We start from the raw sequence: 20,506 nt of genomic DNA, 5'->3' as shown, positions 1-20,506 counted from the left end.
GGCGGCTAAGGTGAATTTGTACATGTATCTCCTATCTCACACCTTACAAATGTGACTAACAGGAAATCAATCAAGTTTCAGTGCACACACGCATTTCTGACCTGTAAAGCCTAGGAGCAGAGTCTGGGGCAGGGTGAGCCCACCAGTGGAGCCATGAGTCCCTTCAGGCAGTCAGCCGTCAGTCTCCCCGGCCAACTACCCCCATCCCACTACTGCAACCAACACCTCCTTCTTCTGGTACATTTAGTATGTCCTGTGTCCTCGGAGGCTGAATAAACTCCACAATTACTCAGGGAACTACAAGAAAAATCAGACCCCACTGCTATTCTCACTTGCTAGAGACTGGATAACCCGAGCAAAGCACAAATCCTTTTCTTACTCAATTCCGTTCTCTCTTTTAGTTCAGAGTAAAGATAATGAGCCTGACTCCCGCAGTCTCTCTGTGTGCTTGCAGATCTGTGGACATCTGATTACTTCAAGCTTACCAGTGTCTAGGATTTTAGGACTTGGGATGGGAGGTTTGATGGCATCTTCATCTGCCATCTCATCCCAGGCCTCCTGGTTGACAGCCTCCGCACTGCTCTGCCCAGAGGTAGGGAGACCCGCTACCTCCTTGCTGGTCGCCACATCTCGAACTGCAGTCCGGGCCCTCATCAGCGAGTCCAGCTCCTCATAGAAGGGGCAGGTCCCAGGGGGGTGGCTGCTCTTGGCTTTCCGGTAGCTTCGAAGGAGGTTTTTGAATCTGTAGCGACACTGCTCCAGAGTCCGCAGGAAGCCTTGTGCACAGAGTCGCTCTGCAATGGCCCGGTACACTTGGCTGTTCTGGTGACAGGTGCGAAGCTTTTCAGAGAATGGGGACTCACTGAGGATGGTCAGGAAGGCTTTGGTCTCCTCATAGCCCCAGTGCACACCTGCTGTCAGGAGTGAAGAGTTCAGAATTGAGAGACTTGACGAGCTCTGCCGGGTTCATCAGGGCTCCGGGTCACCTGCCCTGCTGCCCACCTAGAACACAGGCACTTCGGAAACTGTCCAAGTGCCTGGGGGCACCAGCAAAGAATACACCTTTGCTTCTCAGGGCTGTGCCAGGGCTTGCCACCCCCACCCCCTTCTAAGAGAGTCTATTAGCACTTAAGAGTCTTGGCTGAAGGAGAGGATTTAAATGGCCATATTATACTAGGTGACCCACTCCCTTGGCTTCAGCTAAATGGCTCAAGGAAAGGTTTGTAACTGAGATACAGTTCAATCCATGTCCTCTGATTGCTTTAAGAATTTCCGTTTTAACAAACGTGGGAACTGAGAATCCCTACAGACACAAATGGACTTTAGATAATCGTGCAATAGAGTCCAACTGAGGATGGCCTTTCCTCTTTTGTGGAGGAAGGAAAAGGAAGTGGTCTATTTTCAGTTCCTCTGCAGGAAAATGCTGCCGCCACGGAGGCAGCATGATGGAGTGAAAACCACATAAAACTGGAGGCAGGAGCCCTGGGCTCTGGTCCCTGTGTATCTTTAGATACGACACTTCATAGATTGGGCTTCTGTGTTTCCACTTTTACAGCGACTGGGTATTTCCCCAAATTGAGTTGCTCAAGTATATACAGTCACGATTTCTACTGTATCTATTAAACAGTCCACTCAATATCTTTATGTAAATTTACTTTTTTGTGAAATCATGGGTTGATGTGCTCACACACATTAAAATTAAGTTCACTCATGTAACACTTACGCTCCTCCCCACACTACCAGAGACACATTCTGGAAAATACTGAACTCTTTAAGGTCCCTTAAGGATTTAAAGGTATTTGTTTCTTTTTTGCACAGCAAAGGAAACCATCAACAAAAGAAGACACAACCTACTGAATGGGAAAAAATATTTTCAAATGATATGACCCATAAGGGATTAACATCCACTATGTATAAACAGTCATACAACTGAACATCAAAAAAAAAACAAAAAAACAAACAACCCAATTAAAAAATGGGTAGAAGAACTTAGTAGACATTTTTTCCAAAGAAGAAATGCAGGTGGCCAACAGGCACATGAAAAGGCGTCCAATATGGCTAATCAGGAGTTCCCGTCGTGGCGCAGTGGTTAACGAATCCAACTAGGAACCATGAGGTTGCGGGTTTGGTCCCCGCCCTTGCTCAGCGGGTTAACGATCCGGCGTTGCCGTGAGCTGCGGTGTAGGTTGCAGACGCGGCTCGGATCCCGCGTTGCTGTGGCTCTGGCATAGGCCAGTGGCTACAGCTCCGATTCGACCCTTGGCCTGGGAACCTCCATATGCCGCGGGAGCAGCCCAAAGGAACAGCAAAAAAAAAAAAAAAAAAAAAAAAAAAAAAAAAAAAAGACAATATGGCTAATCATCAGGGAAACGCAAATCCAAACTACAGTGATATGCCACCTCACACCTGTCAGAATGGCTATTACCAAAAAGTCTGCAAATAACAAGTGCTGGCAAGGATATGGAGGAAAGGGAACCCTTGTACACGGGTGGTAGGAATGTAAATTGGTGCAGCCACTGTGGAAAACAGCACAGAGGTCTCGATTAAAAAGAGAACTACCACATGACCCAGCAACTTCACTCCTGAGCATATACCTGAAAAATGCAAACACACTAATCCGAAGATACATGCACCTCCATGTTCACAGCAGCACTATTTACAATTGCAAAGGCATGGAAACCCTGTAAGTTTCCATCAACGGATGAATGCATAATGAAGATGTGGTATATATGTATATATGGGATATATAAACGCATACATACACACAATGGGATACTACTCAGCCACGAAAAAGAATGTAATATTGGAGTTCCTGTCATGGTGCAGCAGAAACGAATCCGACTAGGAACCATGAGGTTGCGGGTTCGATCCCTGGCCTCGCTCAGTGGGTTAAGGATCCGGCATTGCCATGAGCCGTTGTGTAGGTTGCAGATGCAGCTCGGATCTGGCGTTGCTTCAGCTCTGGCGTAGGTCGGTGGTTACAGCTCCGATTAGACCCCTAGCCTGGGAACCTCCATACGCCGTGGGTGCGGCTCCAAAAAAAGCCAAAAAAAAAAAAAAATGGAATGTTGCCATGTGCAGCAACATGGATGGACTTGGAGGGTATTATGCTAAGTGAAGTAAGTCAGAGAAAGATAAATACTGTATGATATCACTTCAATGTGGAATTTAAAAATGACAACTAGTGGACATAGCAAAAAAGAAGACGACTCACAGATACAGAGAGAAGAAACTAGTGGTTGGGGGAGGGGCAATATCGGGGTAGGAAGAGGGAGCTCGAACTACCTGGCATCAGTTAGGCTCTAGGATGCATGGGGAACATAGCCAATAATTTCATAATAACTATAAATGGAAAGGAAGCTTTAAAAATTGTGTAAAAAATTTTTCAAGAAAATTTGTTAAAAACATGTTTGCTTCTATAACTAGGGAAAGAGCACTGATCAAAGGGGAGAGAATAGGAGTTGAGGATAACCTCACTCCAGTAGCATCAATGCAGATGCACAGTCCATGCCCTGAACTCAGAGAACAGAGGTTTGGTTGGCAGGAGGGTTGGAAACTGGATCCAATTAAGCCCCAGTGTTCTTACCAATCCGACTCTGGAACATAGCTGGGCCCCCTGGAATCCTGGGGCCCTGGCCAGACTCCTCGGTGGTTAGGTCATCTCCATTACAGTCTTCGGCTGTTTCCTCAGGCTCCCAGCCCCCTTCCTCCTGCTCATCCACTTCCATGTCACTATCCCCCAGCCTGGGGAGAGCCACAGCCGCTCCGTGGCCCCCTGAGGCTCTGAGGGCTGCCCGGGCCTTCACCAGCGCCTCCAGCTCCTCATAGAAGGGGCAGGTACCAGGCGGGTGGCTGCTCTTGGCTTTCCGGTAATTCCGTAGGAGGTTTTTGACTCTATAGCGACACTGCTCCAAGGTCCGCAGGAAGCCCCGTGCCCTCAGCCGCTCTGCAATGGCCCGGTACACCTGGCGGTTCTGGTGACAAGTCCGAAGTTTTTCAGAAAAAGGAGACTCACTCAAAATTGCTAGGAAGGTCTTGGTCTCCTCGTAGCTCCAGTGCACTCCTGACACTTTCACGTCCTCTACCTCCCACCGGGATCGCTCTTCCCAGGCCTTGGAGTCCCTCCAGGCCAGTGCCTGAGCTGGTTTTGCTTGCTCAGTATCCCTGTAATCTGCAGGGCTCTTTTCCCCAGAATTTATAAGGCCTGGACCCCAAAATTCTGGTCCATGATCTCGCTGGGAGATGATGGCTGGTTTTGAAACTGGAACTCCTATGCCAAAGGAAGAAGAGAAATAATTAAGTAGAAATGACCTGTTGAGCAAAGCTTTTCTTTAAAATTTCCTTGAAACAAGAGTTCCCATTGTGGCTTGGCAGAATAAGAACTTGACATTGTCTTTGTGAGGATACAGGTTCAATCCCTGGCCTCATTCAGTGGGTTAAGTATCCAGCATTGCTGTGAGCTGTGGCACAGACTGCAGATGCGGCTCAGATCCAGCATTGCTATATGGCTGTGGCGTAGGCCTGCAGCTCCAGCTCCAATTTGACCTCTAGTCTGGGAACTTCCATATGCTGTTAAAGAAAATAATGAAATAAAAATAAATAAAAATAAAATGTCCTTGAAACATATCACTTGCCTGTAAGAAATTAATGTGAAATTCCCATGCTAATCTCTTAAATTAAAAGTCCAGAGGGACAGGGAAAGCTAACTAGAGGCCACCTCACCAGAAACATACTGACCTGTTTGCTTTGTTCATTTGCTTTTTTGTTAGCTCTGTGAAATAGATCGTACAAAAGAGTGACTGTTCCTGGTCCACAGACGAGCACATACTCTAAACAGGCTGAATAAATTTAATGGGTGGAGGAAAGGTCTGTGTGTGTATGTGTGTATGTGGTATGAGTCTCTCTTCCTAGAAACTTGAGACCTCAAATGCCATTGGTGGAGTTCCTGTCGTGGCTCAGTGGTTAATGAACCTGACTAGCATCCATGAGGACACAGGTTCGATCCCTGGGTTAAGCTCAGTGGGTTAAGGATCAGGCATTGCCGTGAGCTGTGGTGTAGGCCGAAGATGCAGCTCTGATTTGACCCCTGGCCTGGGAACCTCCATATGCCGCAGGTGCAGCCCTAAGAAGAAAAAAAAAATGCCAGTGGCCTCTACCTTTTGCCTATGATACAAAACAGTTTTCACGGGAAGCTGACGCTGAGCCTGGCAGAGCAGAGAGAAAGGAAGAAGCCAGGTCCGCTGTGATGTGGCTGAACCAGCTTGTATTGTGGTTCGAGTGTGCCCTCCTCTGGAATTCCAGTCATGTGAAAAAATAAATCCCTTATTTCTTAAAATACTTATAGCTACGTTTAAAGGACAGATGTCCCAAGTGCTCCCAACTCGAGCAAATAGGAATCCTTTAATTAAAATAAATATTTGAAGAAAACTAGATGAAAGAGTTTAGAGCTAAAAGAGGCTTAAGGATTATCTAGTGCAGCAGTTCCCCAAGGTTGTTCCTTTGAACACTTTTCTCCCCAGATATCATGTGTAAAAAGGGCACACTGCCCAGCAAGAAGCCAACGTGCTCCTAGCGTCTTACTTTCGTGCCAGGAGTCAGCATGCCACTGTCTCTCCCGCCTTATCCCACTCTCCTCTCTAAGGCCCTCGTACTGACCGCGGGTGCCCCAGGGAAATGTTCGTTATTGTTTGACTTCCCATGAAGATGCGTCTGCAGAGAGGGGTCTGTGCCAATCACAGGGGCTTCAGGTACGTTAAGCTCTGTAATATTTATTTCTCAGTGTGGTTTAAACACATCAGCCTCCTGAGCTCAGTTCACTTGAATCCACCCTGTTTGATGCAGCAAAGACTGAATTTCTGGGCTGGCAGGCTGGGCGCAGACCCAGGCTGGAGGGGGTGGGTAGATTAGGGGGTGGTAAATACACTGAGGAAATGAATACAATGAGCCCTGAGAGGGCAGGCTCTTGGCAGCCAGCCTGTGGGCCGCTAGCCACTCCCCACACCCCCTCCCTGCCACCACAGAGCTGGCCACAAAGGCATGTCTTCTCCCTAGGTCTGAAATTCCAGAGACTTCACAGAGCCACGCGTCTGAAGGGTATGATGAAATGCTCCCTGGGAACTGAGTGTACCAGAAACCCGACGACATCTCATCCGGAGGGCACTGTTTCCTTACCCAGGGGCACGCCGTTCCCACAGCTGTCTCCTGGGGGGTCCCTGCAGAACTCCTTCTCAGCATGTCTGCCGGGGCCCAGGGCTTCCTGTGTAATGTACAACAGAAGGACCTCACGTCACTGACCCTTGAAAACAGACTGTGGACCCCAGCAGAGGCCTGGAGAGTCATGGACACAGCGATGCCACAACCACAGGGAGGCCAGCGGACAGGGGCAGGCGGCTCAGACCCTGCACCGAGGACAGTCCGCAGCAAGAGGAGCGGAGAGGAGTGGAGCAGGGCAGGAGCACAGGAGAAGTGATGACAAGAAAGGAAGAACCCACAGCAGCTCACCTGGGACTCTGCTGTCACCTCCCAATCTCCAACGCTCCCCATCTTTGGGAGAGCAGGGACTCGGGGCGTGAGGACAGCTGAGGAGAAGAAAACATCTCTGAAACCCAAGCTCAGGTTCCCAAAAAACCACCTGTAAGGTCCAGCTTTCCTAAAGCCTTCCTTGGAGCAAACACAGACTACCCGCTTCCACTTCCCTTGGAGAGTATCCAGCCCCTGGGCTGCTGTGGGTGAGATGGCAGCCCTAAACTCCCACGGTCACCAGCCTGCCCCAGTCCCCGCCTGAACCTGCTCTGGGACTCGGCTACAATGCAGTGTGCTGACACCCCTGGGCGCTTAATCTTTGACAAGGCTTACTTGCCTTATTTCTCAGGGTGTCCATCAGACACTGCTCTAGCCCTGGCCTTGAACTCTGCACATCCCTCCTCCTCACGCACCCATCCTTCCCCCCCGCCTGCTGCCCCTCTTCCCTGATGTCCCCTGACTCTTGGTACTCACCACTCTCTTTCAAGGGCTGTGGTACCATCTTGGTGTCTAGATGCTTGGGAAAGTCAGGACATGGATTCTTCACCCACTGCTTCTGGGACTGTCCCTCAGGCTGGTGATCTGCTGGCTGCAGCGGGAAGCTCTGAGATTCCTTCACTGTCTTTAAGGACCTGGTCTCTTCTGCACACAATTCCAGTTCCTACACACAGATGCCCAAAATTCCCAATCGTAAATTCAGTAACTGGTAGGGCAGAGAATGTTCTTTTGAGTACAACTGTGGTTCAGAGGTTAACAGGCTCTTTTCAAAAACCAAAGGCGGAGTTCCTGTTGTGGCTCAGCAGGTTAAGAACTTGACTAGTATCCATGAGGACGCTGGTTTGATCCCTGACCTCGCTCAGTGGTTTAAGGATCCAGCGTTGCCGTGAGCTATGGTGTAGGTCACAAACATAGCTCGGATCCAGCACTGCTGTGGCTGTGGCTGTGGCTGGCAGCTGCAGCTCCGATTCAACCCCTAGCCTGGGAACTTTCATATGCCACAAGTGCAGCCCTCAAAAAAAAAAACAAAGAAGATGATGACAAAGCTATCAGACTGACTTCGGTAAACAGACCAGCATTTATACCATCAAGTGAGTTCTGTCTTATTCAATAGAGAGGCTATACAAGTGTCTAAATGAGGCCACTACTATTCAAAACATTTTTGAATTATAAAGAGATAAATTATGTAAAATTTCTGTGTCATAAAAATAGTCTCTAAACATCAAAAACAGGTTTTTAAGTTACCCAAAGAAACAACAACAAAAAAGAAATAAGTTAACCAGGTATATATTAAATAAGCCAAAGGGAAGCACAAAAGCAGATAAAACTACAACTCTAAATGTAATTGTTCTAAATATTCCTGCTGAAAGGCAAAGAAAATTCAAAGAACTGTAAATGTAATTTTAAAACAAAGTAAAAGTATGTGCTGCTTCAGGAAAGTACATCTAATCTTTAAACAGAAGACTACACAGAGATAAGGCACTGTAACTCAAAAAGAAAACAGAAGTGGCAGTTTAAATCTCTGTGTAAAAGGTCAAGCAAAAAAGCACTCAGAGAGATGGAGAATATATATATAATAAAAGGAAATAATCAGTTAAGAGATAGCATTACCTAATTCAGCACTAGCAATCATAAAGCTAATTTCTTCTCTCTCTCAACTGGTTCCAAATTCAGAGGTAGAGGCTGAGATATTATTTCCTGGCCCTAAAACTCCAATATAACAATCTCATTATATCATAGAAATACCTAACTTTTAAACATGAATTTCAGTGTTTTCAATAGGTACTTTCAATACTCACATGGTCCAAAAACAGAAAATACATACAAAGATATAATCGGTGAGAACACCCCATCCCACCTGTCTCCATTCCACCTGCCCTGTGTCTTCCCCGATGCCTCACCACAGGTAACCACCGTTCTTATGCATCCTTTTGAGTTTCTGTATATACAAGCAACTGTAAATTTATATTATTCTCCCCCATTTTTACACAAAAGACAGAAACTACATATACTACTCTGAAACTTACATTTTTTTTTAAATCCATCTTTATCAAACTTCATTACTCAGTTTGCCAAAATTCACTCCAAAACTCTTGGCCAATCTGAAAACCCAAATCCATTCTCTAACAACAATCCCCACTCCTAGCCCCAGCTCTTCCAACGATTTCTACCTAAGCAAAGATTCTGATTCCAGGGATAGTAACTGTGGACACGGAAAGATACAGATCCAAGGGGCAATGAGGCTATTAATTGGGGTAAAGGTGAATTATGAATCCAGCAAAAATGCCTGTACACCACACAAAAACCTGTGCACGGATGTGTACAGCAGCTTTATTCATAACTGCCCAAACCTGGAAACAACCAAGATGTCCTTCGGTAGGTAAATGGATAAATAAGCTGTGCTACAACCAGACAATGGAGTATTACTCAGCGCTAAAAAGAAATGAGCTACCAAGCCAAGAAAAGGCACGGAGCAACCTTAAGTGCATATTATAAACTGAAAAAAGCCAATCTGAAAAGGCTATATATGGTATGATTCCAACTATATGACATCTGGAGAAGGCAAAACTATGAAGACTGTAAAAAAAGAGCCAAGGTTTTGTGGTTGCCAGAAGCTGGGGGGAAGGAGGGATGAAGAGCTGGGGCACTGATGATGTTTAGGGCAGTGAAACTACTCTGTATGATCCTATAACGGTGGGTACATGTCCTTACACCTCTGTCAAAACCCACAGAATGTACAGCACCAAGAGTGAACCCTAAGGGAAACTATGGACTCTGGGGGATAACAACTTTCAAGGATTGTAACAAATGTCCCAGTCTGGTAGGGAATGTTGGGAGTGGTAGAGGCTGTACAAGTGTTAGGGAAGGGGGTAAATAAACACTCTGTGCTTTCTGTTCAATATGTTATGAAACTAAAAGTGCTCTGTAAAATAGCCTTTTTTCTTTGTTTTTTTAAAGTAGAACCTTTTCTCTTATGATGCATTTCAGGTTCTACTCTTTTTTTTTTCCTTGCTCCCTCCACACGTGTCCAAAGTCTTTTCAGGGCCGCGCCCAAGGCATAAGGAGGTTCCCAGGCTAGGGGTCTAATCAGAGCTACAGCCGCTGGCCTATGCCACAGCTGTAGCAACTTGAGATCCGAGCCACGTCTGAGACCTACACCACAGTTCACGGCAATGCCAGATCCTTAACCCCTTGAGCAAGGCCAGGGATTGAACCCACGTCCTCATGGTTACTAGTTGGGTTCATTAACCACTGAGCCAAAATAGGAACTCCTTTTGTTTTCTTAAAAATGCCTAAGCACTTGCTGGGGAGAGGGGTTGTGCATGAGGGTGACAACAGAATAAACAAGCTCAAAACCACGAAAGAGCAAAGCTGAAAGGAATTTTTAAGGAAAATATTTTAGAGGCCATTAGCCCCAGTAGGCAGCAACCCTTTTCAGGAGGCCGTTCTCTTTGAGGAACACAGTTAATGTGTTTCATTCCATTACCAAGACTTGGAAAACTTTTACCTGCAGAGAATGTAACAAACCTTGCAATGTAAGATCACAAACTACAACATGTCTGCCTTGCAGGGAAAACAAGCTTCTATGCTACTTATCCATTTGTTTTGGCATTTCTGAGTACTCAGAGGCCGGTAGAAAAGTTTAAAAATAAAATAAAAGTCACAGAGAGAAAAAACCACTATAATGTTTTTTTATAACTACATTATAGAGAACTACTATAATATAGTAGTTCTCCATAATGAGAAGATTCTATTACCTTTTTTTTTTTCCTATTTGAGAAGCAGTTCAATCTTTGCTCAGTTCACAGGCGTTCACAGGGATAAAATCTGAGGCCTTTTGGTCTAGTGCAACCCTTTCATTGTACAGATAAAGAATTATAAAGACCTTGACTTAGGAGTTCCTGTCGTGGCTCAGTGGTTAACGAATCCGACTAGGAACCATGAGGTTGTGGGTTCCATCCCTGGCCCCGCTCAGTGGGTTAAGGATCCGGCATTGCCGTGAGCTGTGGCGTAGGTTGCAGACACGGCTCGGATCCCGCATTGCTATGGCAGTGGTGTGGGCTGGTGGCTACAGCTCCGATTATATCCCTAGCCTGGGAACCTCCATATGCTGTGGGAGTGGCCCTAGAAAAGACAAAAAGACAAAAAAAAAAAAGACCTTGACTTAAGTCAACTCTTATCTCTGGGTTTCAAGTTCTTCATCTCTCACCTCTGACAAAAGACAACCTAAGACATCCATTTGTTTCTCCACCGCCACTGAGAACAAAGAAAGAGCTGGTTTCTTTAGAAGAAATAACCTGGGAAGGTGGGGTAATATATCAAAATAAGGTAACTCTCTTGTATTTCGTTCTGTTAACTTTAAATATTATGCTTTCGGAATCTTCAGTTTGTAAAGGAATCCAAAAAGCAGGAGAAATCCACAGACCTTAAACCTTCTTCCTGTCGTCTCACATTTAAACAGAGCTTTACAATTTACAATGTACAGAAAACCCCTGCTTGTGTGCAAGGGCTATGCTCTCAAACCTATGATTTTCCCCAATGAAATATGATTAAGTATAATATCACAAGAATTACTGACTATATAAAAAGTGAAAGGAACAAGGCTATGTTGAGATGACGGTTCTGGGTGGCTGGCTCAGCCCACAGCCAGCTGAAGGACTGGTTGTACAATTACCATTTTCGAAGCAGGATTCAAAATATGTGTCACAGCAAAATTGTAAATTGTTATCATGGGCTTTCATGTGGTTGCTAAATCCACAATACTTTCACTTCCCTTATCTCAGCTCTACCACTGAAATAAATGTGGGCAGGTTACTTACCTGAGTCTGTTGAACCATTTGTAAAATGGCGATAACGGCACCCACCTCGTAGGCTTGCTGGGCTGGTTAGATGAGCGATACATACAGAACGCTTAGGACAGTATCTGACACACAGTGAGTGCTTAACAATGTCAGTTAATACCTCAACTGAGCCTCACAACTCAGAGGTATTTTAAATCCCACAGTTTGCAGGTGAGGTATCTATCGTGTAGTAAAAAGAAAAAGGAACTTGGAACCCAAAGACCTGGGTTTAGGCTCCGGTTCATACTGACTAAGCTTTATGAGGCACCTGACTGGGCAGGCACTTAGTTTCATCTATCAAATGAGGACAAAAATGCTATTTCTGTCTAGCTACATTACTGCTGTATACATCCAAAGAGATCACATATGTGAAAAGATTCTATTAAGTACAGAAAGCAACACAAATTAAATCTACCAGGAAGCAGCAGAGCAGTGGTTATGAGCTGGCTTTAGAGTCAGACTGAATTCAAATCCTGCCCCTAGCATCCAGCAGCCAGTGACTTTGAGCCAATTATCTATCTTTTCCTTGCCTCAGTTTCCTCATCAGTAAAATCAGGACAACAGTACCTATCTCATTCAACTGTTGACAGGATTAAATGAGTTAATAAGCAGAAAGCACTCCGAACAGTGTCTGGTATATAACAGTGTTCAATAAATGTCAGATGCTTGATCATACTGTTAGTGCAGTTTTTGCAATTATAATCTAGGTGCGGCCACACTGCCTTACCTGACCCGCTCCTTGGAGGACACAGACTATTTGCCTCACCTGCTGTCCCGCAGCCTGGGCCTCTCGGTGCCAATCCTCCACCAGGGCCACCGCCTCCTCACCGCTCTCAGGGTGGCGCGCCTGTACCCAGGCCTGGACCTCCCTGGGTAGGATAGTCAGGAACTGCTCCAGCACCAGCAGCTCCAGGATCTGCTCTTTGAGGCGGATCTCGGGCCTCAGCCAATGACAGCAGAGCGCCCAGAGCTGACTGAAGGCCTCGTGGGGTCCCGCCGCATCCCTGTACTGGAACTGCCTGAAGCGCTGGCGGGAGGCCTCGGGGCCAGGGACAGGGTTGAGGTCCTTCTCCTGGGGCTGGGAGTCTGGTCTCCATGAGTCCTCCTCCAGCTTCACAATCAGGAGCTCTTCAGGCTCTGATCGGGGAGAGGCCTGGGCCTGGGATTCCAGGGCTACCTCCATGGTCTCTCCTGGATGCCTCCCTTCAGCTGGGCTGTCCTTGCCCAAAGTCTTCCTGCATCTGTGGTGTGTCCTTCCGGGGGCTCCTGGGAGAGGAAATCCCCCAGGCTCTGAAGGCAGAAGGACAAGTGTGAGCAAGAAGATCAGGAGCCTTACTTTCCTACTTCCCCCGCACCTTCCACTGCTCTGCCCGGGGTCGGGGGTGCCAAGACGCCCTTTCCCACAAACAGGAAGTTAGCCCACAAGCTGTCACCAAAACCAGTAGCCAGCACACCCTGGAGGAAGACAGCACAGTACTGAATCCTCTGGAATCCTCTGGAATGCCTGAGCTGGGCATCAAGGCTGCTATGATCCGATACCAGCACAGCCTTGCTCCCTCCACACATGTCCAAAATCGAATGTTCCCTCAAGTTGGGTTCGAAATGTCACCCCCTCCATAAGGCCCTCCTTGCTGGGCTTTAAGCTTTTCTCTAGGGGTGCTCTCCTTGCAAAATCCCTCCCACTCTACACCCACCCATGTGTTACCTTCTCTAAACAGACCACTTCCAAAACTCCAGCCAGAACCTGTCTCCAGACCCCAAAGTCCAACCACCTACTAGACATTTCTACTTGACTCTCTCTTAGGCACTACCAACTCCAGAGATCAAAAACTGAATTCATCATTTTCTCCTGCAAACCTGTCCCTCTTCTGGAGCTCTGCATCCAGCAAAGGCACCACCTTCTGTCGAGGTACCCAAGCCAGAAACCTGGTTTTTTTCCCCCTACATCCATTCGTCACCAAGCTGGGTCTACTCCCTCGGCATATGAAGGTTCCCAGGCTAGGGGTCTCATTGGAGCTGTAGCCGCCGGCCTACGCCAGAGCCACAGCAATGCTGGATCCAAGCTGTGTCTGCAACCTATACCACAGCTCATGGCAACGGCGGATCCTTAACCCACTGAGCAAGGCCAGGGATCGAACCCGCAACCTCATGGTTCCTAGTCAGATTCGTTAACCACTGTGCCACGACGGGAACCCCTACTTGGCCTTCTAAAGCACCTCCATCCCCAATGGCACTGCCTCGTCCAAAGAATCATCACACTTTTCAGCCTCTAACTCATGTCCCTGCCTTCACTCCCCTCACCCCAACCCCTGGTCCATTCTGTGCACAATCAGACAGGATCAAAATCTGACCACATCACTTCCCTGCTAAATGCCCTCCAGTCACCTCCCATTGCCCTCAGGATAAAAGGCAAGCCTTGCCCAAGTCTCCCCCTCATCTCTTGACCATGCTGCCAACTCAGGAGGGATTTTCAGGCACAGCTCACAGCTCTTGTACTGGGCTGCCCCCTGAACCCTCCAACATGCCACCGTCTCCTTTGGCAACAGCCTCCTTCCTTTCTTCACACAGCTAGGTGTCAGCTGAAATTGTACTTTTCCAAGTGGCCCTCCCTACACCCTGAAACAGGAGTCAGTCCTGAGCCACACGCTTCCATGCCACCTTAGGTGTTCTGACCATTACCCTGATCCTATGTAACTGTAATTATTTTACCCACTAGATCACAAGCTCCCAAAAGGACCCAGCATAGCACTCAGCACACAGAAGAAGCACTCAATAAACAGCGTAACAATGGTCAACTGATGGCAGTGATGGGTCATGAATCAAGGATTGAAATTAACCTCTCTGTAGATTTAAAAAAAAAAAAAAAAAAGAATGACCTTCTTGCTGATGTCAGAAGGAATTCTCTTCTCCTCTTTATTTCCATCTCTGTGATGCGTGCCACTTTCTACGTTGTCCTGGAGGGGTGTGTGTGCACACGAGACCACAGCCTCACTGAGGGCAAGGAGTATAACTAGCTCCTCTGTTTTTTCCCCCGCACCCTTCCCTCCCCCACCCCACAAAAAGCATGGTGCACTAAACACAGGAGGCTCTCAGTAAATGCTTGTTGAGTGAATGCCTGGGCTTGCTTCTTTTACACAATGAAGACTCTGACAACACTCATGCTGGGATATCTGGAAAAAAAGAGCTCTTTGTGTCACTCCCAACAAATATAGATAACATTAAAAATGCCCACTCAAAAGAGGCTATTAGCTGCTTCCAAGTGGGAATGACACAGCTGAACTGAGAATGGAGGAAGGGTGGTATTCTGATTTTAGGCCATCTGACTGGACTGTCTGGAAAAAAGACAAGGATGATGAAAAACAAAGCCTCGTCCTAAAGACCTCCACACACATAGGGAGACACTAGGAACACAACTCATGACCACCTGGCAACTTCCTGCTTGTGCTTCAGTTACCAGCTCAATGTCACCTCCTGTTTCTGGACGTGCCCTTGTCAAGCCCAGCCCGCAAGAATCACCTCCCCTCATCCTATGCACCCAAAGCGCTCTATATACCTCTAACACAGGCACTACCCTGCACTACTATAGACACCTGTTCTTACATCTGACAGTCCCGTTAAATTATACTGCTAGGGCCAGTACTATATCTTACCCATTTCTGTATCCACGGCGCCCAACCCAGTGTCTGATGAATAGCTGGGCCATTGGAAGTTTTGTCTCTTATTAAAACAGTAAATCGGGCACATCAAGAGCCTTTCATCTGGCTATGAAAGGTCCAGAATTTATATTGAGCTAAAGAATTAACCTCTCATGAAATTTCTCTTTTAACCACAGCCTAAATCATGCACTAGTCCAAACACATCTGTATCTCTCTCAATGAAGACAAATTCACCCGTCATCTACAGAGTCTTGCGCTGTACGGGGAGCCGGCACGCCAACAGTAGCTAGGACAGTCTCCACTTTCACCGAAGTTACAGTCTAATGAGAGAGACAGTGGCTAAAGCAAGCAAAGAAGTGTATGCTCTGCACAGAGAGAACACTAACAAAAACAGGCAATTAGTAGTCCCACCAGGCCCAAAGCCCAGAGTCTCAGACAACAAGCATTTTCTTCTGGGAAGACTTGAAAGTCCCAAAGGTTAGGTTCGCCTACAATCTCAAAGATGCTCCTGCTCCTTAGACAGATACGAACAGCAGTTTACCCATGGAGGGAGGTCAACACAGTCAGCAAAGCAGACATCACACAGCTGACGGAGGAAAAAGGGACAAGGGCGCTCCTCAGGCCTGAGACTCCCAGGCATATGGGGGCCTGTATGGGTGTCTTTCATACAGCATGGTCCCTAAAAACAAGTCAAATCTTTCATCTAATGTTCAACCAAGGAAACCCGGCTGTGCTATTAGCTTGTTGAAAGGCAGCATGTTGAAAGGGCATACGGACCAGAACCTCAACGAGTATCCATGTGCTGAATGCCCATAGGGTGCCGGGCTTGGTGCTAAGTGTTCTACGTTCAGAATCTCACCAAATATTCCAGGCAAGCAACTGAAGAGCCACTAGCATTGAGGTGCCTTACACTGATCTGTAACTTACACACATTAAACTACATACAAACAGCAGAAAGAGAAGCAAAGGGCATAATTTAAATAATGCAGCCAGTTCCATTCACTATGTGTCTATTACAGAGCATGTAGTGATGACACCCATGACTCTGCTGGTCCCCATGTTAGTTGAGCTCCCCCAAGCCTCTCTTTTCACTGAGTGTGAGCTGAGTGTCTTTCATACAGCATGGTCCCTAAAAACAAGTCAAATCTTTCATCTAATGTTCAACCAAGGAAACCTGGCTGTGCTATTAGCTTGTTGAAAGGCAGCATGTTGGTTTCTAAGTGGCTCCCTGCCAAAGGAGTCTCACATTGATTGTGATTTTTGGCTAAGTGGGAGCTTCACTGTCTGTGCTGACCTTAGAATATAATTCTTCTGTAAGGTATGACGTTACCACATCTCCGCTTACATATAGGGAACTGAGCTTCTACAAAGACTCATGTGAGAGTCTACAAGCAGCAAGTGGTAGGGTTGGATCTAAACCCAGTTTTCTCCAGTCATTTTTCTTAACCATCCCACAGAGCCTCCTCTAGATGTGCCGGTCCGCCAAACCCCTGAGAAGATGGTATGGAGAGTGGAAAGAACATGAGGCAAGAGTGAGATCAGGGTTCCAGTTCCACTTCTGCCATTTACCAGCCATGTGACCTTGCACAGGTCATGTGGCCTGGGTGCGACCTATCTAGATTGCAGCTTTCAACTTGACCCTACACAGCAGTTGTCCCAAGTTCCCCAATTAGTAAGATGGGTGCACAGCAAAGGGACAGGGAGACTAGAATCAGTGGCTACAGATTTAAATGGCTACGGGGGCCAGACAATGTAAATGAGGAAACGAGTGGAGTTGGGACTGCGGCTAACTACAGGGCACCGGATGCACACCGCCCCAGTGTTCTCAGGCCTTCCAACTTTGCCCAGAGAAGCCAGAACTCTGTATTTCTAAATGTTGGCAGCCAACTCAAAACTGTTTCAAACACCATGCGGATTAAATAGAGTGTGATGGTAGGCTTCATTCAGCAGGGGCTGTCATTCTGCCATCTTTCAATGATCTCAAGGGTCTCCTCCAATAGTCAGGAAGACCTAGTACAGATTCCCCTCAGCAATGAGGGATCTTGGGAGTTCTCCTTGCGGTGCAGTGGAAATGAATCCAACTAGTATCCATGAGGATGTGGGTTTGACCTCTGGCCCCGCTCAGTGGGTTAAGGATCTGGCATTGCTGTGAGGTGTGGTGTAGGTCGCAGACATGGCTGGGATCCCGAGTTGCCATGGCTGTGGCGTAGGCCAGCCGCTGTAGCTCTGATTTGACCCCTAGCCTGGGAATTTCCATATGCCATAGCTGTAGCCCTAAAAAGCAAAAAGAAAAAAGAAAAAAGAAAAAAAAAAAAAAAAAAGAAAAGCAAAAGCAATGAGGGATCTGCCACCAAAGCCATGATCCCTTCATAAACACAGGGAAGCTGAAGGCCATCCTGTCTCCTGGGGTTGTGAGTGTGGGTATGGACATGAGGAATGGGACCCCAGTGAACAGTGGGTTGAAAGATCTGCCCCGTCACCATGGGAAAGGCCACGACCAGTCTGTGACCTCCAAAGAAAAAGAAACTGGGAGTTTCCAAAGGCTATCGAGCTCACATGGCTGATGGTCCAAGCTACGGCTTAGAGCAGCCTGATCTGACACTTAAGGGCTTAAACCAGGAAGAGCAAATAAGCTTCATTTAAAGCACTAACTTTAGTCAACTGTGCTAAGGACTCTGAATCCCATGGGAGTATGTGCTGTGACCAATGAGTTGTGACTGCCAAGCACAGCAGGGGGAGTAGCAGCACATATACCATGCGGTTGCCACCTCTGGCTTAAACCCCCATAGGCAATGAATCAGCTTCCAGCAAAGACAGCTCTGAGGGGCAAAAGACTAAAGCTCACACCCCTGGAAACCCACTGGAAGTAGCAGTCTTCAAGCCTGGTCTAGAGGAGCTCACTCTGGAATGTCTTTATTCACACATTCATGAAGTATTTACTGATTTACATCAAGTACTTACTATTCTAGCTGGGCAGTGGGGATATGGAAGTGCCTCAGAAACTGTTCCTGTCCCAGAGATGCTCATAGTATAGTAGAAGAAACAAAAAACCAACAGCAACGAAAAACCCACAGATAATTATGATCAAATATGGTAAATAGAGTAAAAGAGGTCTGTGGTAGCCAGAGTAGGGGGTGACTTAAATGAACCAAGTAACAGCTGAGTTGGTTCTAGAAGAAAGACTGGTTCTCTTGACAGAATGGGGGTTGGGAGGAAGGTGTATATTCTAAGCAGAAAGAACAGCATGTATAATGGTGAGGGACCAAACAACCTCCCCAAGATAGGTACCTTGAGAGCATCAAGATTAGGCTGTAAAGGGTGTTCATGAAGGGTCTTGAATGTCAGGCTAAGGTGTTTGGGTTTAATTCCATAGGTTATGGGAGTTAATGAAGGTTTTTAAATAGAAGGTCTCATCTGATTTGTGGCTATAATGTGTTTGTTCAAGCTAAGAAGGTGAAAAGGGGTAGGCTTCAGCAAAATCCCTGACAAGGAAATGTCGCCAGATGTTAAGGAAATTGAAAGATTTTAAGATCCCAGAATAGGGAAGAATGCAAGAAGAATCAGAATACACCTGGGTAAAGTGGATGTTGGTACCATTCAATTCCACCTGGCAGAAGGAAAGAGGTGCAGGTTTGGAGCTGAACACCACAGCCAGTCCCACCCACTGGGTTCCAGAGGTCACCACCAGGAGAGAAAGTGTAAGGGGTTAGCAAATCTAGTATGTTTGTCTTAGATGAGCAGGGAGAGGCTGGAACACTATTTTAAGGTCAGGCTTTAATCTCAGGCCCTCTTATCTTCACTTCTTGCCAGGGCCCAGGAACCCTCCTATCCTTCCCTATGAGGTCTCTAGACGCTTCCACCTTCAGAACTTCTCCCATTTCCCTCAGCTACAATCCTTTCTTAAGAACCTCTTCACGCTCAGGGCCTTCTATCTCCCTCCTAGTCCCCGACCCTTGTGTGACCCTTTCCATCACCGGACGCTTCATCCTCTGACCGCCCCTCACCCCCGACCCCACACAAAAGCTTCTTTCTCCCCTCTAACCTTCCCCGGCCCCCTGCGACACCACCACCTCCTAAGTCTCCAGCCCAGAGCCTTGAGTCTCAGCTGCCCCCGCCCCGCCACCCGGACTCACCCACCGAGACACCCACTTCACAACAGGGCGGAAGTGCTCCAGGGCTCGCGCAGAGAATGCTGGGACGCGGAGTCCCGAACGGCGCCACCCCGGGAATGGAGCGTCGGCGACTATAACTCCCAGAAGGAACCGCGCGAGCGCGTGTGGGCGGCCCCCTCCGCTTGCGACCTTTCAGACGTCGTCAGCCAATAGATGCGTCATCTTCTCCAGCCCCGCACCGGAACAAATCCGAACAGCGTTTACGCATGGGGGCGGGGCCTGTTGTGATCCCGGTCCTTTCCACAGGCTGCAGGATAATGGCACCGCCCAGTGGGCGGGCATTCAACCGAAGGGGCGGAGTCTATTGAAAGGGTGAAATGAGAGCCGGCCCCGAAGAGAGGAAAGCAGAAACGAGAAATAAGGAGAGACGGTGTTTAGAGGTGACCAGACTGGTGGGCGGGAATTGTCAATTCAAATTTAAGCAGCATGACTTTGGATCTAGTGTGAACCTCGCTTTCTTCACCTGTGAAGTGAGAATAATAATAGCATCCGAGACTTCCTTGGGCTAATATATCTGGAACGATTAGCTCAAGACCTGGGTCCTGGAGTTCCCTTAGTGGCGCAGCGGAAACGAATCCGACTAGGAACCATGAGGTTGCGGGTTCCATCCCTGGCTGCGCTCAGTGGGTTAAGGATCCTGCGTGGCTGTGAGCTGTGGTGTAGGTCGCAGACGTGGCTCGGCTATGGCAGTTGCTGTGGCTCTGGCGTAGGCCGGCAGCTATAGCTCCGATTAGACACCTAGCCTGGGTGTGGCCCTAAAAAGACAAAAAGAAAAAAAAAGACCTGGGTCTTAATAATACACAGCGAATATTAGCTATTATTATGTAAATCAGTTAGTACAGAACTTGGCACTTCGTGGGTGTTGGAAGACTGTTAGTCATTATTAGAATAATAATAATCAGAATGATTTTAATAGACATGCAGTTGCTTTGTTCCACTGTGAATATTCTAGGGTATGAGCAATCCGAGTTTGAAGAGTGGGTTTTGTAGTCAGGCACTGATCCACATCCCAGCCCAATGACTTCATAGCTATGTGGTGCTGAACAAATTACTGCATCTCTTTTGTCTTCAGTTTTCTCTTCCATAAAATACAGGTGATGTAACAGAACCACACTGCAAGGTGTTGCAAAGATTAAATGAGATAATGCAGGTTAGGTATGGTCTCTGAAGTCAAGCTGCTTGTGTCTGAAACCTCAACTTTTAAATGCCGGATATAGGCCTTTCCACTCACTAGTTGTAAACCTTAGGCGAATTACTTAACCTCTTTATGCCTCAATTTTCTTATCTGTAAAATGGGAATTATAATTATGGCATCTAC

General features: G+C 47.2%; 1 protein-coding gene across 8 annotated transcripts in view; it reads right to left on the bottom strand.

Moving 5' to 3' along the window:
• The window catches only part of ZSCAN20 (zinc finger and SCAN domain containing 20), a 28,263-nt gene extending 8,987 nt beyond the window's left edge, over positions 1-19,276 (bottom strand). Inside the window, exons 1-7 of one of the 8 annotated variants that reach the window (XM_013988803.2) lie at positions 19,154-19,276; positions 12,088-12,650; positions 6,997-7,183; positions 6,502-6,578; positions 6,172-6,256; positions 3,587-4,270; positions 486-914 (exon numbers count right to left, since the gene is read on the bottom strand). In XM_013988803.2, coding sequence (XP_013844257.1) covers positions 486-914; positions 3,587-4,270; positions 6,172-6,256; positions 6,502-6,578; positions 6,997-7,183; positions 12,088-12,543 — 1,918 coding nt within the window. In that variant the 5' untranslated portion in view covers positions 12,544-12,650; positions 19,154-19,276. Of the gene's footprint in view, positions 1-485; positions 915-3,586; positions 4,271-6,171; positions 6,257-6,501; positions 6,579-6,996; positions 7,184-12,087; positions 12,651-14,236; positions 14,380-19,149 lie in introns of those variants that run through there. The other 7 variants (XM_021095857.1, XM_013988802.2, XM_013988806.2 and 4 more) reach the window with 7 other exon arrangements.

The sequence above is a fragment of the Sus scrofa genome, chromosome 6, assembly GCF_000003025.6.
Source record: "Sus scrofa isolate TJ Tabasco breed Duroc chromosome 6, Sscrofa11.1, whole genome shotgun sequence".
In the NCBI taxonomy this organism is placed as follows: domain Eukaryota; kingdom Metazoa; phylum Chordata; class Mammalia; order Artiodactyla; family Suidae; genus Sus; species Sus scrofa.
The sequence above is the reverse complement of the archived record's forward strand: the minus strand, read 5'-3'. Positions and strand labels throughout refer to the sequence as shown.